Consider the following 23,204-nt stretch of genomic DNA (forward strand, 5'->3'; position numbering starts at 1 on the left):
ATTCCCAAGACAGTTTCTTTCTGAAGGAAATAAACAGCGCGAAAAACGACGGCCAGCGAAGGAATGACAAACATGGGGACAAACACATCCCTTTGCTCGTCCTCGCTGGTCGCGCCATTCATGGCTGTAAGAAAGACATCATGAGACACAACAACAATGGGGCTGCCTTTAGACCTAGCATGTTTTTCTATGCTCGATCGTATTACCGAAATTAATGCGATTGAAATCATTGTTCGTGATTCCAAGTTGAGACAGTTTTTGTATTCGCCATCACCGAATACTGCAGACCGTCCCAAGCTACGGCTCCAGATGGACCCGAATCTCGGACCCGATCGACTACAGGAAGGCATGGACATAAACCTCGGCTGCAGCGTGGACGCCAACCCAGGCATAAGGGAACTTCTCTGGCAACGAGACGGCCGACCTCTCGTGCCGGCGAGAGATGGCGTCACGGTGCATCGCGAAGCGCTGACCATACAGAAGGCGACGCTCATGCATGTCGGCAACTACACCTGCTCCGCTGCCAACAGGGAGGGCAGGGGCGTCAGCAACGTTATACAGCTGCGACTGAAGCGTAAGTTGCGCGGTGCGATCCTCTTCGACCGCTCGTAAACTCTTTTTCGTTATATGTACACTGCTCCTTTTGGAAGTGAACGTCAACAGAAAGAATGTAGTCTGCATTTTACACTACAATAACCCAGCGTTCTCGTCACAACGTTCAATTCAATGGCGCTGAAATTAAGCCATGACACAATTCACGACATCTACCGAGTCCGCCTACGAGCCGTGTAATCCAGACTTAAGCTTTGCGATTTTTAACTGCGGAGCTCTTTAAGCTCGTAGTAAAGCCGGCGTTGCAGAAAACTCGGCTGGGTATGTGCCACAAATATTGGACAAGCCCCACTACCGAGTATAGCAGGTACAAGGCAAAACGAAGACAGTGGAGGGAGAGAACGCAGCGAAGGAGAGTGAGGGAATGCAGTAGGCAGAAATGGCGGAGTCTGGGGTGGCGGAGGGTAAAGCCTAGTAACACGAGGAGTGCTGAGGCGAGGAGGCGGGAAGGAGATGGTAGGCGAGCGTTAAGCGAAAACTATGCTCGGCGAAGTGGAGAAGAGGTAGGAAACGAGGAAGGAAATGAGGAAAAGGGAACAGAAGTAGAGGAGGAGAAGAAATAAATAAAGCGAAATAAAATTTTTTGGTGAGGTAGGATATGAACCCGCGTACCCATGGTCCGAAGGCGAGCTTCAAGATCACTTGGCTAGCCAGGCACGCCAGCATAACAAATATTTATGGGAACAGTATGATTGAGTTACTACGGACGAGTGAACGAGAAAAAGACACAGAGAAAAAAAGTAAAGAGAAAGAAATAGATATATAAAGGAAGGATGAGACAGAAAGATAGATAAATAGAGACAGAGCCTCCACTTGGCTTTCCCAGGCTTAACTCCCCCTATTTATGCTCGTGGCTATATCTAGACTTAACTGGGCGTCTCTAGGCTAGGCTTGGCTAGTATGCTAAGGAAGGCCGCCCAGCTCTGCTATTCCTTCAGGCTTGGTGCAACCAGTGCTAAGTTTATTTAATTTAGTTTATTTAGTTTATTTTAGTGATATTTAATACTCAGGGTATGCATTAGAACCTGCAGTAGGACGGTACAGCAAAACAAGGGTAGCCAGACGAACAAGCACGCTGTCACGATGGAGGAGGCCAAAACTGATTGACTGGAGACGATGAGGAAGGAAGTTGTCTGGTTGCCAGCGCTCTAACTGTCACATGCTTATCTGGTGCTTCGTTTTTTTGTGCGTGTACTCATAAACACCTTTAGTGCAATTCTCCAACCCGCTACCCTGCAACAACATTCCAAAAAGATAGAAAAGGAAACACAAATAGTTTGCTAGAGTTGACAACATCAATAACGGAAACATAACTGCACGAACGGCATAAATACGAACCGCTGGCAATACCACGAGTGCAAGCATCAGAAAACACGGCGTGCATGGTAATTCTGTTGTGTGTCTGAGTCGCTTCAAACGGCAAAGATCTGGGGAAATCAGGGTCTTGAAACGATGTAGAATTGTACAACAGGGAATGTGACTGGCGCCAAAGTTTCGAGACTGGGTCTATCTTGGTCACGAGGCAATTTTTTTTCTAAGCAGCGCCTTCGATCACCTTCAGTGGTGGAGGATGGGGAGGAGAATAAGCTTATATACTGAGAAAGGTAATTGAAGAGTAATAAAACATAACAAAAAATAATAATTGACAACGGAAATAGAAAGGGGCTTTCCAGGACAGTTATCAAATAGAGTAAAACATAAAGTATACGCATTGACTGGGCTATCTGAATAAAATGATGATTGACGAGTTCGAACACTTACTTTCTAGGGTGCTAGTTATTTTCTTGTTTTCTTTTCATATGGCTTGGACGTGCACGTTTTTGCTGCGGTTTTGACCTTGTACTCAATTGACATTTCCTTGTGTAGTTGACAGTTTAGCGGAATGCATTACGAAGATGGTATGCATCGTTGAGAAAGACACAGGCCACTAACCATAGTTAAAGAAAAGTCATGTTTCGAGATTTCAACGGTTCTCAATGGTGAGTGCGTTACGGTGGAAGTTCTAGAAGACTACTAGGAGGAGGGTGCAGTCTTCTGGAGTATAGACGTTTGGGAATACCTAGATTTTCATTTTCTAGTACTATTTGTTTAGTGTTTATTCTGTTACTAGCCATCGAGCTCACTACTTATTCAACATGGTGTCATTCTTGACGTTAGTATGACTTTTCAACTTCAATTCGTACCTTATCGCAGTTTCACGGTTTTTTTTTTATTTCTGTAAATGTATTGGCCGATCCGCACCCTTTGCGGACAATATTCAGCTTGCTCCACCTCTAGAAACTTACATTTTCATTTATATATAGCTTTTAGCGATCAGCGCACAGAATATTGAAGATTTCGGCTAAGGTATTCAAAGGGCCGCTTATTCTTCACATTCATATGGTCATTATCCGCTTTCTTGTCGGCGTACCAGCAATCTACGCCCCGCGTCTCCTCAAAATGTAAGCTAATACTTTGCTCACACCTCATGTATACTGGCCAGCCGCTTGCTTTCGTTTAGAAGCTGAACCATCCTTCATTTGCTTGGTCATCTACTTATTGTTCGTCATAATTGGACTACGCTGAAAAAAAGAGACGCTTCCCTATGGAAAATTCTCATGACACGTATGCCTCGTACCCAATAATCTCGTATGAACACATGCGAATCATATGTGTTCTTGTATGATCATACGAGATTATTGAATATGTGTCATACGTGTCATATGACATTTTTCGATAGAGGTGTCTACCTATTTCTTGTCACGAATGCGTCACTGACGTTAAGCGCATCTTAAAAGTGAAGCTTCTTGTGGCAGGGAACGAGGCGACGAGAACCCGAAGAACCCAGCACGCAACGTTTCCTAGTCGTAGCAATAGGAAGACAGCAGTGTCAAGCTCCCCGGTCATATAAAATTGCGTAGGGCACGACACAAGCGGCCGTAAAGACACGCCGCATCCACCGCCATGCTCATCAGTGACACTGACGGGCATGACGCGTGTCAGGTAGGGCAGAAAACCCGACACGCCCCTCGTTGACTTCCCTGCTTTTTAGCGCTTTCCTCTTCTTCCTTTAATTTTTACTTACTGTGCCTACCACTGACTGGGCAGTCTGCACAGCCCAAGAGCTCGCCGCAATTTTATGATGCACAGATGCACTAGGGAAGGAAAAGTCACACGGTCTGTTATGCATGTGCCTAAGACGACGGGAAGGCAAAAGCCATGCTCTTCTTCTGTTTCTTCTGTGTAGCTTCTGAGTCGTCCAGGATCGGAGGCACTGGAAGCATTCTGCACCTCACGTGGTTTTGCAGGGACTCCTGGATCGGCCCATTTTTGACCAAGCGACAATGTCCCGTGATGTGGTCATCATGGGACGTCACAGTAGCTGATGCCATGATGACGTCACAAATTTTTGCGACATGTGATGTCATGATGACGTCATCATGATTGTTAATCACTATCATGCGATGGCAATTTTTCGCAATACTCATGTTGACGTCGACACCGCCGACGCCGACGGTTTCTTTTCGCGTTAGATGAGGCTTCTGAGGTTTATGCCTTCATAACTGGGCGACAAGAAAAATATATGAAGGTTACACACAGCGCTTTCTTGCCTCATGCTGATACGGTCTGATTCATATAAATCAGGAGCAACAAGACTTAACACGTTCTGAAGGCTGTGAGCGCCACCTCTTACTCAATATAGAACAAACGTGTCCAAGACTATCACACACGTGTGAACGATTGTTTCTATTGCTATACATGCAGCGGCTCAATTTTGCGGGATCTTTACGTTTGCAACTTAGTAAACTCTGGCACGGAGCTACACCACCTATTACCTAAGCTTACCATTATCAATGTAATGGACGTGTGAATTTAGATAACACGTTTGTGACCTCACCTTCACTACTGCTCTATGTAGATGCTCCAGTGTGCAACTCAGGCCAGCGGCTGGTGTACGCGACGCGGCTATCAAAGATGCTGCAAGTGTCCTGCGACGTACAGGCACAGCCACCGTCCGTCACCTTCCGCTGGCGATTCAACAACTCGATGCACCAGAGCTCCAGAGTGGACACGTACAGCTGGGAGGGCACACGAAGCGTGGCCCGCTACGTCGTCCGGTCGCACCAAGACTACGGCACCCTGCTGTGTTGGGCGCGAAACCAGGTCGGCGACCAGAGGCAGCCCTGCGTGTTTGTCGTCGTGCCCGCAGGTACGATCACTAGATAAGTGCTTGTGATGAACAGCTATGCGCAGCTATATACGAACTGAAGGAAAGGAAGGAGAAATTTTGAAGGCTCGTGTTATTGTTTCACACAACCTTAATGGAAACCAGCAGATAATGAATTCAAGGAAGCTATAGGGGACGTTAATTTTGCTGCTTTAAGTCTATTGTAGTATTTGTGATACAGACGTGAAGAAAGAAAAGTGGACAAGAGAGAGAGAAATAGATGAAAAGGAAACGCAGGGAGGTTAACCTGGCGCAAGTGACCGGTTTGCTACCCTGCACAGGGGTGGGGATATAGGTGTAAGAAAGAGTACAGAGAGAGAAATAAAACGAAAACGAAAGAAAATACACACAGACACATGCACACGCACACAAGACGCTCCAATCAGAGCCGTTCTGAGAGACTGGTTGAACGCAGAAAGCGCAGTAGCACTTGCACATCCTTTTTCTGTGACGTTTGGTCCGGCCGATGCCGCAGGATTCTTTCTTCCGACAGAGTGCGGTCGTCCAACTTATCGAGCGCGTTACAAGGTGACTGCCTCTGTGAATAGTAAAAGTGGACGAAAAGACAGCTTGCAGCCAGTAGGAACCGAACCTACTTGGATAACGCGCCCGATGCCCTACTGATTTGGCTACGGCGGCGGTCGTCCTCTTGTCCACTTTATCTGGTACACATGTTCATGCAATCCTGGGAATGTTAGTCAGCGCCACTCGTAGGCATGACGGCGACTGTGGAACACTCTTTCTTTGCCAGCTGGCATCACGTAGCACGTGATCCTTTAACGAGCGGACAGCTAAGCAGCTGACCATGGACTTATTGGCCAGCTGGTCATGCAATTTATGTTCTCCTACTTAGCAAAAAAAGGCATTGTAGCAATAGGGAACATTAGAATGCAGCAACAGTTAAATGCGAATATCCAAAAATGCTAAGTGTATAACACCAGAATATAACAAGAAGCGTGCTGCAAACCAAGTGAATAAATTTTGCACCAAGCCCAATGAGGTTTATAAAAGAGCTCTTGCTGATATCGCGCACTATAATAATCTGTAGTCTGCGAAGCAGTCATCAATGATCTGCACACTCTGTCCGGTCTGTCGTGATGCACGCTCAAGCGCGCTGACGTGACTATTATAAACAGCCTTATAGACAGGCGCCAGAATCGTGATACATAAAAAAATATTTATTGCGTAGTCTGAAGAGCTAATAGCCAACACAATACTACTGTAACCAACATAAGACATTACTATATAGCCGGAAGTACTACCCAAAGTTAGCCTAAACTACCCGACACTTAAACAATGTTTTCCATTGTTAAGACAGCAGTTATCAAACACTAGGCGACAACTAGGCAGCATAAGCAACGCTAGCCAGCACACTGGTGCCAACACTGGACAAGCTTAGCCCGCACCAGCCAACAGTAACAGTAAGCCAGCATTATCCACGGTTGTCAACATGTTCAATGCTAGCCAAGATAAGCCGCAAATTAGCCACCACCAGCCAAAGTTCGCCAACCCAAGCCAACACTAGCTGACATGAGCAGGCACTGGCCAACATTACCGAGCAGTAGCCAGTACTTAGCCAGCATTAGCCAGCAGTAAACCAGCACTAGCTGACACTAAGCGAGTAAATACGGTACATGCATATCATGTCATTCACGGCCATGCATACGAGACATTCCCGTCAAATAAATCACTCGAATGACATCTACTTATGTATGCCACGCATGCCATGCCACGTATCAGATGCATGTCGTGATATTTATGATAGTTCAATCATTACTGAATGCCTGTCAGAGACGCATGCACAGTCTGGTGCATACTATGTTAATGAAGCGACCACGACGGCTTCAAGTCAGGTGCATCGTGTGACTTGTTTATTTAATGTCATATCTGTGCCATCGCATAGGCGACATATATGTCATGTCGTTAGTGTCGCATTCTCTTTTTCACGTTTCTCATGCACGCACGTCAACTGATCCACATTCTGCTGTGCCAAGGCAATGAAGCGATTACCGTATTATCACTGACACTTTTGCCATTTATGTTATGCCACACATCGCAAGCGCGTAATGCTTGGATGTCACTCATGCTTGTCATGCATTATTGTTATGGCACGCAAATTCTAGTACATACCGAGCTCATGTTGGTGACGCTAACGGGACACCATGATGACGTCAAAGGATTATGTCATTGACGAAATTGTGACACTGAGGTCACATGACTTGTGGTGCGCCGACGGAACACATACGTTCACTTGAGTATCTAGTGACTTTTGACCGCCATTTGCAGCTAAGCTTTTTTATCTTTCGGTAAAGTCCAGCCAGGTATTGTAATGTCTCGCCAAATATCCAAAATTGCCTTGACATATGGGACTTATAATGCTTCCGCCTTAATACTGTCACGGGCAGCGTCCCAAGAGACTTCGGCTCAATTCCACAGATTTTAATGTATTGTTTTCCAACGCTAGAATCGTTTTCTTCTTGATTGCCGGTCAACCATATGCACTGCTTACAGTCTCTGATTTAATATCATTGTGTACAGCAGGGGTCCCAAAGTCTCTTAAGCTAGCCGGCCGCCGTCACGAAATTTAATCACGCAAGGGCCGGAGGAGTGAAGTTTGCAGCAGGGGGAGGGTGATGGTGGTGAAAAATATGCTAGGTAACGTTGCCATTTGAAAGAAAGCCTTTTTTACACCGATCACCAGAATGACTAAAATCTGGACGCCGATTCTGAAATATGAAGCTTTTGTTCCACGGTTATGTTTCAACACATGGTGACTGCATGGGCTGCCTCACGTAAAAAATCCTTGACATCAGTCAAGTCTGTGCAGCTTACCCAAACAAAGCTTTATTAATCGCAATAGACGACAAAAATAATGCGGGTACCATTTACCAAAGTTGAACGCTCATGAAAGCACTTATTCAGAATATGGAGAAAATATTGGACGAATACAGTCATGCGCGGGCCGGGCTGCTATAGACAAAAGTCTGCGAGCCGCGTGTTTGATACCCCTGATGTAGAGAGATTTGACGGTATTCCACTCTCTGATAATATCACTCGATGCGATAGACAGCTGAGGTCAAGTAGGGTGCTTAAAGGGGCCATGAAACGGTTTTGACAATTTTCTATGAATTCATTGAGCCAGTAATGGAAGTCTTAAGAATCATTTGCAGACCGATTTAGGCTCTCTGCGTCAGCTGTGGAATTCATTGCAAGAATTTAAACATGCGAATCGCTACAGATCATAGTGGCTCAGCCGAACGAGTTTTCAGCTTCCCGCGTCCTTCCGACATAGCATTTTCCCATGTTACTTAGCACAGGCGACCGATCTGATTCGATATGTTCAGTCTACGTCACTGAACCCCCGGTGGAGAGGGAACGCCATCTGCCTGTGTAGCAACATACTTCGTGTTGACATGAGCTGCGCGACAGTGTTTATCTCGAGGTTTCTTTTCTCGGACACCATGAGTTGCCTTAGCTGCGTTGTGGGTCGCAAATCTAGGGACTGGTGACAAAAACGGGGACAAGCAAGGCACACGCACAAGAGCAGACTGGCAGCTGATAGTTTATCGGGAGAAACTTACATAAATAAGCAACATAGTACAAAGAAACACGTGAACAACTACAGGTCAGCGGTTAGATAGGCAATCTCAAGTTTGTGCAACATAACCCATGGCCTAGCAACGCACATGCCACCATTCTAGTGAATAAAAAAACGCCTCTGATACTTCTCGCACTCTCCTATCTTCATGCCCAGGCAGCATCTAGGTCTGACGCAGCAACGGGCGGCATTTGCAATCTTTGCAGTGTAGGCGCAAATTAGACGACATTTCAGCCTTCAGTGATGCCCTGTGATCCAATAATCGGTGGTTCAAACCCTCCCAGTTGTTCAGTCTGCGCTTGTGCGTGTGCCTTCCTTGTTCCCGTTTTTTTTTTGTTTTCGCGCAGTTTCATCGTAATTGATTAGTAACTCGCCCAGCGCTCAGTTCTTTTAAGTCTCTTGTAAAGCTGCAACATCGTGTAAGGCATGTAAGGCATCTGGTGAGCGGAGTCGATTCAGCTCGTCGCTGCAATGAGCGTCGGGCCCTCGCTATCCGATGAATGCCAGGTACCACGCGTCTACGGCTGTAAGTTCATCCCTGAAGAGACAACCACACCGCCCGAGTTCGCGCTTATCGGTGCTTGTTCTCAAATACTTTTTGTTTGTCCGCATACTTCTTGGCCTTTGCGCCCCGCCACGGTGGTCTAGTGGTTATGGCGCTCGACTGCTGACCCGAAGGTCCCGGGATCGAATCCCGGCCGCGGCGGCTGCATTTTCGATGAAGGCGAAAATGTTTGAGGCCCGTGTGCTTAGATTTAGGTGCACGTTAAAGAACCCCAGGTGGTCGAAAATTCCGGAGCCCTCTACTACGGCGTCTCTCATAATCATGTCGTGGTTTTGGGACGTTAAACCCCAGATATTATTATTATTATTATTCTTGGCCTTTGCAGATAGTCGCCGTAGAGGAGAATAAGATAAGAACGGCTGGAAGTGTTGCGGCACCTCGCGGACCAGATCTCAACCACTCCGAGCGCTTCGTCTCTATTGCCCGTAGCGAGAGAGGGTACTAGGGTGCATGCTGTCGGGCAACTAGGGAGCCTACACGGCCGTCCGAACGGCAAGCGGTCATATCGGCTCCCTAGTTGCCTGACTGCACCCGCCGGACGATCGAGATGGTAGAGCAGCTGAACCCGTCGAGTGCGCTGCCATCGCCAGCGATGACTGTACCTTCCGTGAGTTGAGGGGGGCAGGCAGTGCTTAGAAGGAGGGCATATATTAATTGTCCGTACCTGCTTCGATACACTATGGTGCGAATGACTTGGTGATGATGTTGCATAAACGCTGAGAATATTTCGAAAACCATTTGAGGGGCTCCCTTTAAGGAGACTTTACGGGAAGCACGTAGTCCACGGGAAGGACATCAGTTTAATATGCAAACGTGAATGACGCAAGGCTATGGAGAGTTAAATAGCGCAGACGGTGCCTTCTCCTTCAGGACGCAGTTCGTATCGAATCTCTCTGACTCATTGAAGGCTTAGATGGGGGCCAAATTAGGAGTGCAGAAGTTTCTCAGGCAAACAACGTTGGTTAATGAGGGTCCACGCCCCTACATCGCCGCCACATTGATGTGCTATAATAGGCCGAAAGTGTAATAATAATAATATCTGGGGTTTAACGTCCCAAAACCACGATATGATTATGAGAGACGCCGTAGTGGAGGGCTCCGGAAATTTAGACCACCTGGGGTTCTTTAACGTGCACCTAAAGCTAAGTACACGGGCCTCAAACATTTTCGCCTCCATCGAAAATGCAGCCGCCGCGGCCGGGATTCGATCCCGCGACCTTCGGGTCAGCAGTCGAGTGCCATAACCACTAGACCACCGTGGCGGGGCTAGGCCGAAAGTGTCTAAAAGACAATTTCCATAATGTTTCACACGGAAAGGCACCGGAGGAGTACGTGCCCGAGGATTATTCTTTGATAATTAGATAGGTGAATAAAACTTCGTTGCCCCTGTAAAGTCAGTGGAATGATTGCTGCTGCTAACGAATTTCAGTACCTTGCCTATTGGTGGTGCCATCAGACCCATCGTATGGGTCAGTAAGGAGCTAAGTCATCATTCTGGTTTCGAGCTTGTTTGTTTCGTTATTGATTTATCCCTGCCGGTCGATATTTCAGCATCCCTAAATATTGCATCCCTAAATATCACGCACTTCAGAGCTTTTATGGTACCGTGACTCTAATGGAGCGATGGTGGCATACCTACTCATTAGCTTCTGAATATTGCATATGACACATTTATTTTCAGAATGAAATTACTCAACAGTCGCACTTTCGTTATATTTGAGCGCTAAAGAAGAAACAGACAATGTTGTTAAATACCGTCGAATCGCTGGCGACTAGTGGCAGCACCATTAATGTATGAGCGCCAATCGGAGCCATTAATTACAAGTTCTTCGAGCCTTTCTGTGCATAGCACTGAAGGTTACGCAGTTGTGACAATGTATAAAGATCATGATTAAACAGAGACGTTCTTACGTTTTACTGGTTCGCTCTGGTTATACTGTGGCATATGATATGTTGTGTAGATCTGTATATATCTGTATGATATGGCAGCATCATCATCCTCAGCACACTCTGTGTCCATTGCACAGCGAAGCCACTTCGCAACGATCTCAAAATTAATCTATCATTTGTGAGCTCGCTCCATTCCATTCCTACAAACTTCCTGATTTCATAGCCCCCCTTCCCCACCCCTGTGTCATGCTTTAGTGCCTTTCGCGCATTGTTAGCTGACCGCCGGCTGTCTATCCTGCATATTACGCACCCATTTCTTTGCCTATTATGACCTAGAATATCTGCAACATTTTTTTGTTCTCTGACTCATTCAGAAGTCCTCCGATCTCTTAATGTTACTCCTATCACTTTAGGAAAGAAGATGGCTTTTAAGGGCTGGTTTTTTTTGTTAGACACAATAATATTAAGAACTAGCAAACAATAATGCCAAGGAAAGTGTAGGAGATGTTACTTGTCATAACTGGGATATTATTGTGAAGAAAGTAATAAGGACCAAAAGATAACTTGCCGCCGGCAGAGACCAAACCTGCTACTTTCGAATAACGTGTCCGATGCTCTACCACTGAGCTACGGCGACGGTCGTCCCCCCCGTCCACTTTGTAGGGTATATGTGCGCATTTAAACCTAGGTGTGATAATCAGCGCCGACCGCAGGTTCGGTCCCTGCCTGCGGCAAGTTATCTTTTCGTCCACTCTACTTGCTTCACATTTATATCCCAATTATTACAATAACATTCGTATACTTTCCCTGGCATTACTGTCTAATAGTTCTCATTAATACTGTGTCTAACAAAGAAAAACGAGCCCTTAAAAGCCATCTCTTTCCTTCATTCACAGCAAGCGTCTCATTCTGGCAGAGTTGATGCCTTCAGGTAGTATGCGAGGGATTTTGGTCAGCTGCCATCTCAAAAAAGATCCCATGCTACGTGACGCCAAGAGGCAGAAAAAAGTGTTCCACACTCGCCACCATGGCTGCGATCGGCGCTGACTAACACTCCTAGGTTTAAATGCACACGTATACCCTATAAAGTGGACGGGGGGACGACCGTCGCCGTAGCTCAGTGGTAGAGCATCGGACGCATTATTCGAAGCTCGCAGGTTTGGTCCCTGCCGGCGGCAAGTTATCTTTTCGTCCACTTTACTTGCTTCACAATTATTTCCCAATTATTACATATAACATCTCGCATACTTTCCTTGGCATTATTGTCTGCTAGTTCTCATTAACATCGTATCACTTTATGTTTTATTTAACTCTGCGTGGCGTTTCCCTTTTTCTCGAGTTCATTAGTTAACCTTAAAATTTAAGCTCCATATGTTATAACTTCCAGTAAAGAATAATTGGGCAATTTTCGCTTTAGTTACCGCGGCAGGCTACTGGTCATATTTGAGAATACGAGCAGTATGCGATCCTTCTCATCTCTATTCTTAAGACAATTTCATTTTCATGGGAAGGCCCCCTACAAAGCAAGCATCTCTTCCAAGCATGCATCGAGCAAAACTGGCGAGATCGTATCTCGTTACCTGAGTCCTCAGCTGGCCTCAGAGGCTTCGCTTTACTTGAGGAGAAGCAAGGTTGCTGTGGAATGAATGCAGGCGTCGGCTCAAGCACTTACATGCGTTTTCAGTATTCCTTGGTGACCCAATGCTTCAAAGACCGCTGGTACTTGCACAGAGTCGAATGCTTTTTTCGTAGTCTGCGAAAGCTCCATAAAGTGGTTCGTTGGTCTCAGCAGACTTGCCATTCACCTGATTTATCACGCGGTTGTGAGTCATTCTATCCCTTTCATGAGCTGCTCGCTCTCTAGGTTGGTTTGAATCAGGAGATTCTCCCATCGTCTTTGAAATTACGTTCGTCATGGCTTTCAACAAAAATCAAGGTAGCTGGTAGGTTAATAATTGTCGTGTGTTTGGTGCCTTTGTTGCGCTGTAATAGCGTTGATGTCTTTCCTGCTCAGTTGCACAGTTGCGGCCACAAGACAATGCATGTAGGTTGTCACAAGTTATTTAATGTCCCTTCCATCTTTGAGTAAATCGGCTGTTATGCCGTTTTCTTTGGCCACTTTTCAGTGAGGAATTTTTGTACGGCCTTTGTAGGAGAGGAGAAAGAGGGGGAAGCGTAGGAGAGGAGTGGGCGATACATAGGGCGTAGGAGAGGAGAGGGCGAAACCTGGCTTAATGAATCTATCTCTGAAAATGAATTTCTGCCCCCTGGTTACTCGGTTATTCGAAACGACAGGTCGTGTGGTCGCGGTGGTGGCGTGGCGCTCTTTATCAAAAATGGCATTGAGTACGCGACACTGCCTGACCTCCTTGAAACGGAGTCTGTCTGGTGTAAGGTTAGGGTATGCAGTGTGTTTGTGGCGATCGGCGCTGTATACCGGCCGCCAAATGAAGATGGCAATTGCATATTGGCAATCACTGACTATATCGTAAAGCACAGACTTCACGACCGCAAATTGATCATATGCGGGGATTTCAATGCGCCCCACATTAACTGGAAGTCCTTCACCACAACCGGCCGTGACAAATTTCTCTGTAATTCTTTGATTGACTTCGCTGTATCCCATGATTTTACTCAAGTTGTTCACAGCGCCACTAGAGGTTGTTCAATCTTGGACCTTGTTTTCGTTACGGCTGACCTATTGAATGATGACTTTGAGTGTGCAGTTGTAGAAGGTCTTTCTGATCACAATGCAGTCTTTGTTAATTTTTCTGTTACCTGCGAACTTAAGAAGCCAGAATGCAAAGTTGTTACTGATTTCTCACGTGCCTACGATGAAGGTGTACTTTCCCTGTTAGCAGATTCCTATGACAATTTTCTGTTTTCCAGCAACACATGTGGTGTGAACGCGTTAGTGGAACACTTTGGTGCAATTGTGTCCGAATGTATATCTAAATTTGTGCCAAAGAAATGTGTCAAGCGCAATTCTAAACACCCATGGTACAACAGAGAAATAATACAGCTTATTCGCCGCATAAAGCGACTACGTCGCCGATGCCGCTCCAAGCCAAACCATGATTCTCTCCTGGGTACGTTAAAAACAACACTAAAAAATAAAATGCATGAAGCCAGAGACTTCTATTACAATAACACATTGTCAGCGTTCATCAGGGAAAATCCGACTAAGTTTTGGAAGACAATTAGTCCATCTCCCACCAGCCCTTGCTCATTCATTATTGAAAACGAAACCTGCTCGGACGCTCAGAGGATCTCAGAAGCCTTCAATAGTTATTTTAAGTCTTTGTTTACCGTTGATAACGGCACTGTTCCTTCTTTTGTCCTCCCCTCTGTATCGGTAGCTATTCCGGATATTGAGTTAAGTTGCTCTGGAATTCACAATCTCTTACTAAACATAGATATTACTAAAAGTGCCGGTCCAGATGATATCCCCAACGCTTTTTTGAAAAGGTACTCTGAATGGTGTGCACGGTACCTCATAATTATATTTAAGAAATCACTTGACTCCGAACGGGTTCCGCGAGTTTGGAAGATCGCCAATGTTGTTCCTATCTTCAAATCGGGTAAGAAGGAAATCATTTCTAACTACAGACCAATTTCATTATTATCTACATGCTGCAAGCTACTGGAGCACATCATTCATAAGCACATTATTCAGTTCCTAACTGACAACGATATCCTTTCACAGCATCAGCATGGATTTCGCAGCGGTTTTTCCACGGTTACACAGCTGATCGAATTCACGCATGACATCGTCTCATCACTTAACAACCATGAACAGATCGACGCCATCTTTATTGATTACTCCAAAGCTTTCGACAAGGTATGCCATAAAAAACTTCTCCTCAAACTTCGCTACTTTCTCACAGGCCCATATGCTGACAAATTACTTGGCTGGATTACGGATTATTTGCACCTGAGGAGTCAGTTCGTTCGCTACAACCACGAACAGTCATCATCAGCTCATATTTCCTCAGGTGTCCCCACAAGGCTCTGTCTTGGGACCCCTTTTATTCATAATTTACATTAATGATGTCGTTCAAGTTGTCACTAACACTCCAGTTAGGCTACGTCTATACGCCGATGACTGTGTTCTGTATTCCAATGTGAGTAGTGTCACTGACCAGGTTTTGTTAAATGATGTGTTTTTCTTCTTTTTGCGACTGGAGCATAACGTGGCAGATGGAGCTTAATTTTCAGAAAACTGTGTCAATGACTTTTACCAATAAAAAGGAACCATTGCAATTTAGGTACGGCAATCCCGATCATACACTAGTAAACGTTCAGGAATTTAAGTACCTTGGTGTTGTATTCTCTCCAAACTTAAAGTGGCACAAACACGTTGACCTTATTTCTGCAAAATCGCTTAAGAAATTGGGTTACCTAAGAAGAACGTTAAAAGGCGCCACAAAAGAGTGCAAGCTTATAGCCTATAAGTCCCTCGTCAGGCCTCTTCTTGAATACGCGTCAGTTGTATGGTCACCACATCTTGCAAATGACAAAGATAAACTTGAGTCCGTCCAGCGAAAAGCAATCAGATTTATTTTTAATCGCTACGACCGTAACTTCTCCCCTTCAGAGCACTACCACGTTTTATCGCTGAATAGTTTAGAACACCGACGCATGTGCGATCGGCTTATCATGTTACATAACATCGTGCACAAATCTGTCCGCATAGCTACACCCATTTCTTTCACCGGTCATACTACCCATGTGACCCGCCGATTCAATCCGCTGAACATAGTGCCGTTCAGATGTTATATCGATTGTTATAAATACTCTTTTTTCCCGTGCACAGTTGACACTTGGAATAACCTTGACAGTTCTTTGAGACGACTACCACATGTACAGTTTGTAAAACAAGTGTCCAATTATGTATTTTGATGTTTTAATAGTTTCTTGTTGTTCTTTTTGTGTTTCCTGTAACCACTCCTGCAATGTCTCAGACATGAGACAGCAGTATCTGTAAATAAATAAATAAATAAATATCACGTACTGTCGCAGCGCATGGTCTTTAGGGAGCCTTCATATGTGCACGCCCCTTCCGTTTTTAAGACTGGTTACACACTACTACGGGACGAACGGGTGCCGCTATAAGGAGCTTCGCCCCTAAAATTAGGATCCCAGCAGGAATCGAACCCAAGCATCCTGCGTGGCAGTCAAGTATTCTACCACAGAGCCACGGCAGGTCTTTAAAATGGTTTGGAAAAACAGCCTGTGCAGGCGTAATTTCGGTGCAACTTCGATTGTGGTCGCGGTGCTGGCCATCTAAATTTACAAGAAAGCAATAAACATTACATATGCACTCCTACGATACAGGCGTCATATAAGATTAACGTCGGTGGTTCCAGTGTTGACTCCACTTTTATAGCAGTCTAACAAACATTACATTTGTATTGCTATGATTCAGCAAGCTTTATTGAAGCATTGCTCAACCCCGGAGGAATATATTAGCGAAAGTTACGTATGATATTCACATCATTGCACCATAAAGTGCACTTACTTTCGATAATACTGAGGTATGTACTCTAACGTGAGCGCTGACGTGACGTCGCACCATAAGTTACCCTTTAAATGCAAGTATTGTCGTTGTCGACGTGCCTGGTAAGCCCACGATGTGCACAGAGCTGCTACACTTACAAAAACACGTTGATCCACCTAGTAACGCTTGGCCCATAGCCACAAAATACAACACAGGTGTACTCGCTGAGTGCTTCGCACGAAACCGACGAGGTCGATCCAAATAGGTCGCGAACCTTCGGGCGAAAAACGGTTCATAACCTATCGCCAATGACACCAGCAAGGGGATTATGGGTGCTGTGAAGTTTTATTCAAGGGCGAAGCAATCGTTATGTTTTACAAGTGACATTTATTTCCCGAACAATATCATGTAGGTTCAATGTGCCAAGAATGCATGACAGTGTTTAATAATTAGGAAAAACGGTTTTCTTAGCGCCCCCTGAAGAGAGGGCCGCCTCATTATTATTCAGTGCAGCGCTTGGGGTGCATGGAAAGGCGCGCTCGTAAAGTTCGTCTGCGACGACACGCCCCCTCACGTGTTCTGGTGTTTCGCACTTCCATGCGTTCTCTGAATTGTTGTGGTGAGAATTTGATTTTTTTCTGTTCGCGGAGTTGCGAGGTGCGTTTCATCGTTGGTCAACGTGTTGATTACGGTGTTCAACGGGCAACGGGACGACGCAGCTAGCATTTAACGCCGAACGCTTTCCTCGGTACCCGCGGAAATAATGTGGCGTGCAAGGATGCAATATCAACACGCGTACGCCTGGCAAACCTATCTCTTCTAGATAGTACAACGGTTCAGAGCAGTGTGCTTGCTGTATTTTATGCATCAATATTCCTACTGCCCAGTTGCTTTCGTGAACACGCAGTGCCAACTGTATTTCCTGCTATCGGTGAGCAGATCGCTAAGTTATCTGTCGCGCTAATATTCCGAGCGTGTGTACGTTATACGCAAGGTTAATTTATGGGAACATAAGGCAGGACATAGTGTACGTAGTGTACGCACTTTTTGTACATATTACAACACTTGTTGCTCATTGTGTAGGGTGTGGTAAAACTGCGCTATTGTGACCACTGAATAAAACTGAAACATCATCATTTTGGCGTGGCCAGGCGTAATTCTTTCTCGTTAGAACTCAAGCACACTAGCAATGCACTCTTTAAGGCCCCTGCGCATGTGCAAAGCAAATAAGCAATGCTGTAAACATCAGAGGGACGCTGCTGCTTACTTTAATCCCGCTGTAGAAGATGACATGAACGCAGAATAAAAGCTCCAAGAATAAGGTTTCCACGTAGAACCAAAGCGAATTAAACGGTGGTACACTTAAACACCGCTGTTTAGCCATGAGTCGATATTAGCTTAGCTAGCGTGGCTTCAACTGCACTCGCCAAGGAGTTGCCGGCTCACCTTAGCGCTTGTCCTTAGCGATCAGAGGCCCAAGTAAACTATTTTGAGGTCAAATTTCGCGCGAGTTCCAATACGTCCCTTGTTTACCGGTCATTGCGTCATATCCGTTTTATTTTTTCCCACCGGAAGTCATTCCCTCCTCACACAGATGGCGCTAAGCCCCATGAGCAGCTGATGAGCCGCCATTTTCTGAACGTATGGGCTTCTATGAAAGTTTCCATACCAGTTACACTTACCTTGAAACCGATTGCCACAACGCGTGGGATCTGCCGAATTTTTCTTTGTTTTTCACACGTGTCACTGGACCTATGTTTTAGCTTATGAATTTATTTAGAGAAGCTGTGGCTCATCTATAATTACGTGTGGATAACTATTAAGGACGAGTCCTTGAGTGCTTTTGTACGGATTTTTTTTTTTTTCGTTGTGGTGCATCTTTTTTTCACTGCAGCTCGTGGCAGACGCCGGTTAAGAGATACCTAGTTCGTATAAAAGAAAGCGACATATTATCGCATTTTTTTAGGCAGCAGCGCATGTCCAAAAAATAACGTACATTGTAAAAGCTGCGCTCACCCTTCCCTTTCACATTAAGGGTGATCTCGTTTAAGACGGCTTCGATATATTAAAAATAACGCCACTGCCGGTCAACTTAGTCGAGCTGAAAAATATTACATTTGAGGCTGCACGAAAAAAAAAAGTGTGCAGAGTGAGTTCCAGTGTATGTTTGCTACCACTTAAGTGTAAAATCTTTCACTTTGCAAGCACGAGATGCGTTAACCACAGTGCAGTGTATTTTTGCTGCTGCTGTTCTTTAAGCTGGTTCTTGCGAGCGTATACTTCGAATGTTAACAATCTTTCTTATGCGCCTCTGTAATAAAGTATTCATGTCGTATGAAGCGACCGCGATTTATTTTTCTAGCTGTATACGCGTATGTAGCTACATAAATCGGAATAGGTTTTCACGAACATCCCGCTATCTGCCTTCAGTCGAATTATTGGATTCGGTATGCAACTATGATTGGTTGATCTTGTGGCGTTTAACGTCCCAAAACTACTCAGTCTATGAGAGAGGCCGTGGTAGAGAGCACTGGATAAATTAGAACACCTCGGGTTCTCTAACGTTCACTGACATTGCGCAGTACACGGGGTTTTATATCGTCGCCGCCATCCAAATGAGACAGGCGCAGCGGGTATCGAACCCCCGTATTTCGGATCAACAGCCGACCGCCGTTAACACAGAGCCAGTACAGCGGCGCAACGAGGGTCCTGTCCTTTGGCACAGAATAATGCGATCAGTCGTCGGGAATTAAAAATGTTTGTAATCCGAGCACTCTTACGTATGAAAACCTAAGAAAAGCCGGAGTCATGTTCCGCGGCCATTAAGATAATCTAGTATGCTACTCTAGTACAGTAACAAAGTCTTCGGGATAACATCTGCTAACAATTCCATTTCCCTTTGTTTTCAGTCTAACATTTTCTAAAGTTTGGGAGGACATTGAAGAACACCACTGTGATCTGCCCTCACGCTGACAGGACGTTGTTGACGCGATAGAGTGCATAAATTCTTACGTATCCTCTTTCGCTTTGATATGTTTGACGGAGTGTTTCCAATGCTTAAGAAAGAACCCAAAATTTCTCTGCTTAAGGTGTGAACATTCATACTGGAGCCAATTCTCATTTATATATCTTAGCAGTGCACATTGGAGCCAGGATTGTTGTTTTGCGCGCATGTCACAAACTGTTTCCTGTAAAAGTTTTTTCTTCTTGTCTTTCAGGTTCCGAGTTCCTAGTCTCCAACGAAGGTCTCATAGCTATGCTCATCTGCCTCCTCTTCGTGCTCATTTTATTAGTTGTCTTCATATACTTCCTAATAAAATGGAGAAGACGGAAACTGAGCAAAGATGGTGAGTGGTACTTGCGGTAACCACATGAATGCTCAGGAAATTAGTGACATAGCAGTACTCTTGGCTTGTCTTCATTACTGTTATTCCAGTAAATGAAAGTTCTGAGGATTCTAATTATTAATCATGCCAGTGATAATGTTGTTGCAAGACCGTTGCAGGTCAGCCATCCGCCGAAGCCCTGATACAAAGAGGTTAGTGGCAAGAGAATTGCGAAAGAAATATCGGGCATGAGGATTTGTTATCACATATCTCGGTTTAGTTCTGAAAGTGTTTGGAATTTGTTAGACACAGTAATAATGAGAACTAACAGACAATAATGCCAAGGAAAGTATAGGGGGTGTTATTTGTAGCAATTAGGATATAAATGTCAAGAAAGGAAAGTGGACGAAAAGATAACTTGCCGCCGGCAGGGACCGAACGTGCGATCTTCGAATAACGCGCCCGGTGCTCTACCACTGAGCAACGGCGGCGGTCATCCTCTCGTCCCCTTTATGTGGTATATATGTGCATGTAAACCTAGGAGTGTTAGCGCCGATCGCAGCCATGGCGGCGGGTGTGGAACACTTTTTCTGTCTGTTGGCGTCACGTAGCACGTGATCTTTTTACGAGCCGGCAGCTGACCAATAATCCCTCGCATACTACCTGAAGGCATCAAGTCTGCCAGAAAGAGACCCTCGCTATTATTTGTGGTAAGAAATGCAATACGTAGAATGCTAATACATTGGAGCCCGATATTGTTGACGTATACAGTGTGTAGGAGATGACGTCGATGGCGACGTCAAATGTGGGACATGAAAGTTTGGGCAAGGAGCATGGACAAGTAATTACCCGAGGTTCAGTAAATAAAGATATATTTGCATTTTTTAAAAAGTAAAATGTTGATTACTGGAATGAAGTATCACCTGCGAGAAATCTGACTACGTACGTTTAATTGTTTTAGTTCTAAACATTTGTGGGAAAAACTAGTCCAGTGAAACGCCCCTATAACGAAGCGCGTGGGACTACAATAATTATTCGTCACAAACGTCACTTCGTTACATGCATCGCACACTTTAATGACCCCAATAAGGTGGATAAACATACTCAGATGTAAAAATGTTTATTCACAGCAGATTGAAATGGCCCTTGGCGAAAAAAGGGGATATTTTTCTTCTGCAGAATAATACAGCTCACTCAATGCTCCAGCAACGCCGACCTGACGCTGTCAAGGTTCACGGCGTGCTGCCGTGCGTGGTCAGAGAGTGAGGACAGAGATATCTACAGCGCGTCAAATGCCGCTTCCTCTTCGCGACTAGTCATAGCGTCGTTCTTCTGTACCTGGACGCCGCCGCCGCAAGGCTAGGCCGGAAGCTCGAATTCGCATGCGCCTTGCGGCGTGCCCCCGCGCTTGCCTGCCGACCCGGTTTGGCCCAGGCAGGAGAGCAGCCGGCTGCAATATCGCCCTTAGTTTTGTAGTTCTTTGAAAGTTATCGTGTGATGACATTGCAGCCCCATTGATCCGGTTCGTTTGGTTGCCGCTTGCTACGTGTGCTGCTAAGCATATTCGTTGTAAAGCAACAATTCAATGACTGGGAGTATATAAATCGCTTCGTTAAACCGGCAAATTCGCTGTAGTGGTCTTCGTTCTAGTGGCGTTCACAATACATAGGAAAGGTAGGAATCCGGCCATGTCATATGGCATGCTTCGTTTTACAGGTTGTTTCGTAGTAGAAACGTTCGTTGTAGTGGCGTTTGACTGTATATTGCATATGCGTAAACAGTCGTGTCCTTGAACAGTCAATCTCATAACTACCGATGGGCTGCTTTGCATTCCGCCTCTCCGCTAGAACGTCTCTCCATAATTGGTGCCGGGAAACATACTGTGAACCCTTTCAACATATCGAAACCCTTTCAGCTTTTGTCCCATTTCTCTCCAATTTTCAGAGCAGAGGTTGAGAACTGATTCGCAAGCAAGTTGCGGTACCGGCTCGGCGCCGCCGGCCAGCAGCAACAGCCACATGGCCGCGAGCAACATGCACTCGATGGGATATTCCAGGAGCAGCAACGGCAACATCGCGCCCGGTGGTTTCGCGAACGGCAGCAGATACACGGCGCCACGCTGCACGTAGCCATCAGGTCAAAAGAAATGAGGCGAACACGTGCTGCGAGAGGAACTGCGAAGAGACAGCGTGACTTTGTGAAGCGTTCCCATCCCGGCGTTGAGGAAAAGTGTGGTTCAACTAAGCCTACTCACTGTGCTTCAGAGATCTGAACTCCACAGGTCTCTGTGTGTGTCGCTATAACGTGAACGCTGAGGACTTCCGTGCGACAGCGTTTAAGTGAGCGCCGAGAGGCCGAGAAAAACTTGACCTTTCTCAGGGAGTCGACATGACGGCTCGAGTTGATGGAAACCCGTGAACGATATGCAGTGATCTTCCGACTGGTTTGTGCTAGTGCGCGCGTAGAGATGTTGTTAGGTTGCAGTGTCCCTCTGTAACTTCGAAACTTCCGAATGATTCTGAGTTACAGGGAAATGAAGGCATGTCGTGTTTAGGAGGCATGGAAGAATTTGGGGACCGGACGTTCAGCATCATTACCAACAAAAAAAGTATAACGAGAAGCGATGCACCCTAGCATGTCGACAGTCCACGGGTGATGTACGAGGAGGACATGAGGAGTACGATACATTCAGAATAGTGAAATGGCGTCGCAAAAAAGTGTGACCTTGAACAGAAAAAAACGAAAAAAAAACACCGTTATGTAATATCATTCTTCTCCTCTGCGGTTGACAAAACATAATTTTGATCTCTTTTTGCAGATATTAAAGTAGCAAGAACATCAGGTTACAAAACAGGCCTATACGAGATCATAACAAAATATGTATAAAAAATTGTATGGCGTGCAACTCTCAATGAGAATTGCTGCATCTACGCTGGTACAGCTTAAAAATTAAAAATAATCTAATTTCTATGTATGTCAGTGCAGCAATTTTCAAGCAAATACCTTGTGATCACAATATGAAAAAAGCAAATTTTAGGAGGTACTGTGCAACCTCAGCATGCAAAGTACCGGTATGTGTGATCCACATATGTAATGGGAGCTTAAATACAGTAACAATTCAGTCCAAATTATACGTCGTCAAGCATTGTCGAAAGCTCCTCTACAGTAAATATTTTTTTTTCCTGATGGTGTAAACATTGCAGTCAAACGCAGAGCTGCAATAGGGGCACGTTAACCAGTTTGCAGCAATTCGCAGCAATTGTCCTCGTATTAAAATAATTTGAATACGAACAAAAACAAAACAACACCTTTTGTGTCATTGTCACAGCAAATGAAATCAAATGTGTGAAAAGCTACGAAAACGATACGCTGCCGATACAAACTGAAATTTTCTGGTTTATATGACGATAAATAAATCACATGCGTTTTCTGAACCATGTCACAAGTCAGGTCTTCCGGGACGTGAGGTTATACGACGGCAAGGAGCTTTCCAAAACAGATGAAAC

The 23,204-nt window shown here is 45.3% G+C and overlaps 1 protein-coding gene across 1 annotated transcript in view; it reads left to right on the forward strand.

The window, feature by feature from the left end:
* The window catches only part of LOC119385664 (hemicentin-2), a 56,440-nt gene extending 33,698 nt beyond the window's left edge, over nt 1-22,742 (forward strand). The window contains exons 6-9 of the mRNA XM_049414054.1: nt 287-574; nt 4,511-4,801; nt 19,591-19,719; nt 21,643-22,742. Coding sequence (XP_049270011.1) covers nt 287-574; nt 4,511-4,801; nt 19,591-19,719; nt 21,643-21,827 — 893 coding nt within the window. The 3' untranslated portion in view covers nt 21,828-22,742. The remainder of the gene's footprint in view (nt 1-286; nt 575-4,510; nt 4,802-19,590; nt 19,720-21,642) is intronic.
* The last annotated feature ends 462 nt before the right edge of the window (nt 22,743-23,204 follow it).

Source organism: Rhipicephalus sanguineus, chromosome 3 (genome assembly GCF_013339695.2).
Source record: "Rhipicephalus sanguineus isolate Rsan-2018 chromosome 3, BIME_Rsan_1.4, whole genome shotgun sequence".
Classification (NCBI taxonomy): Eukaryota; Metazoa; Arthropoda; class Arachnida; order Ixodida; family Ixodidae; genus Rhipicephalus; species Rhipicephalus sanguineus.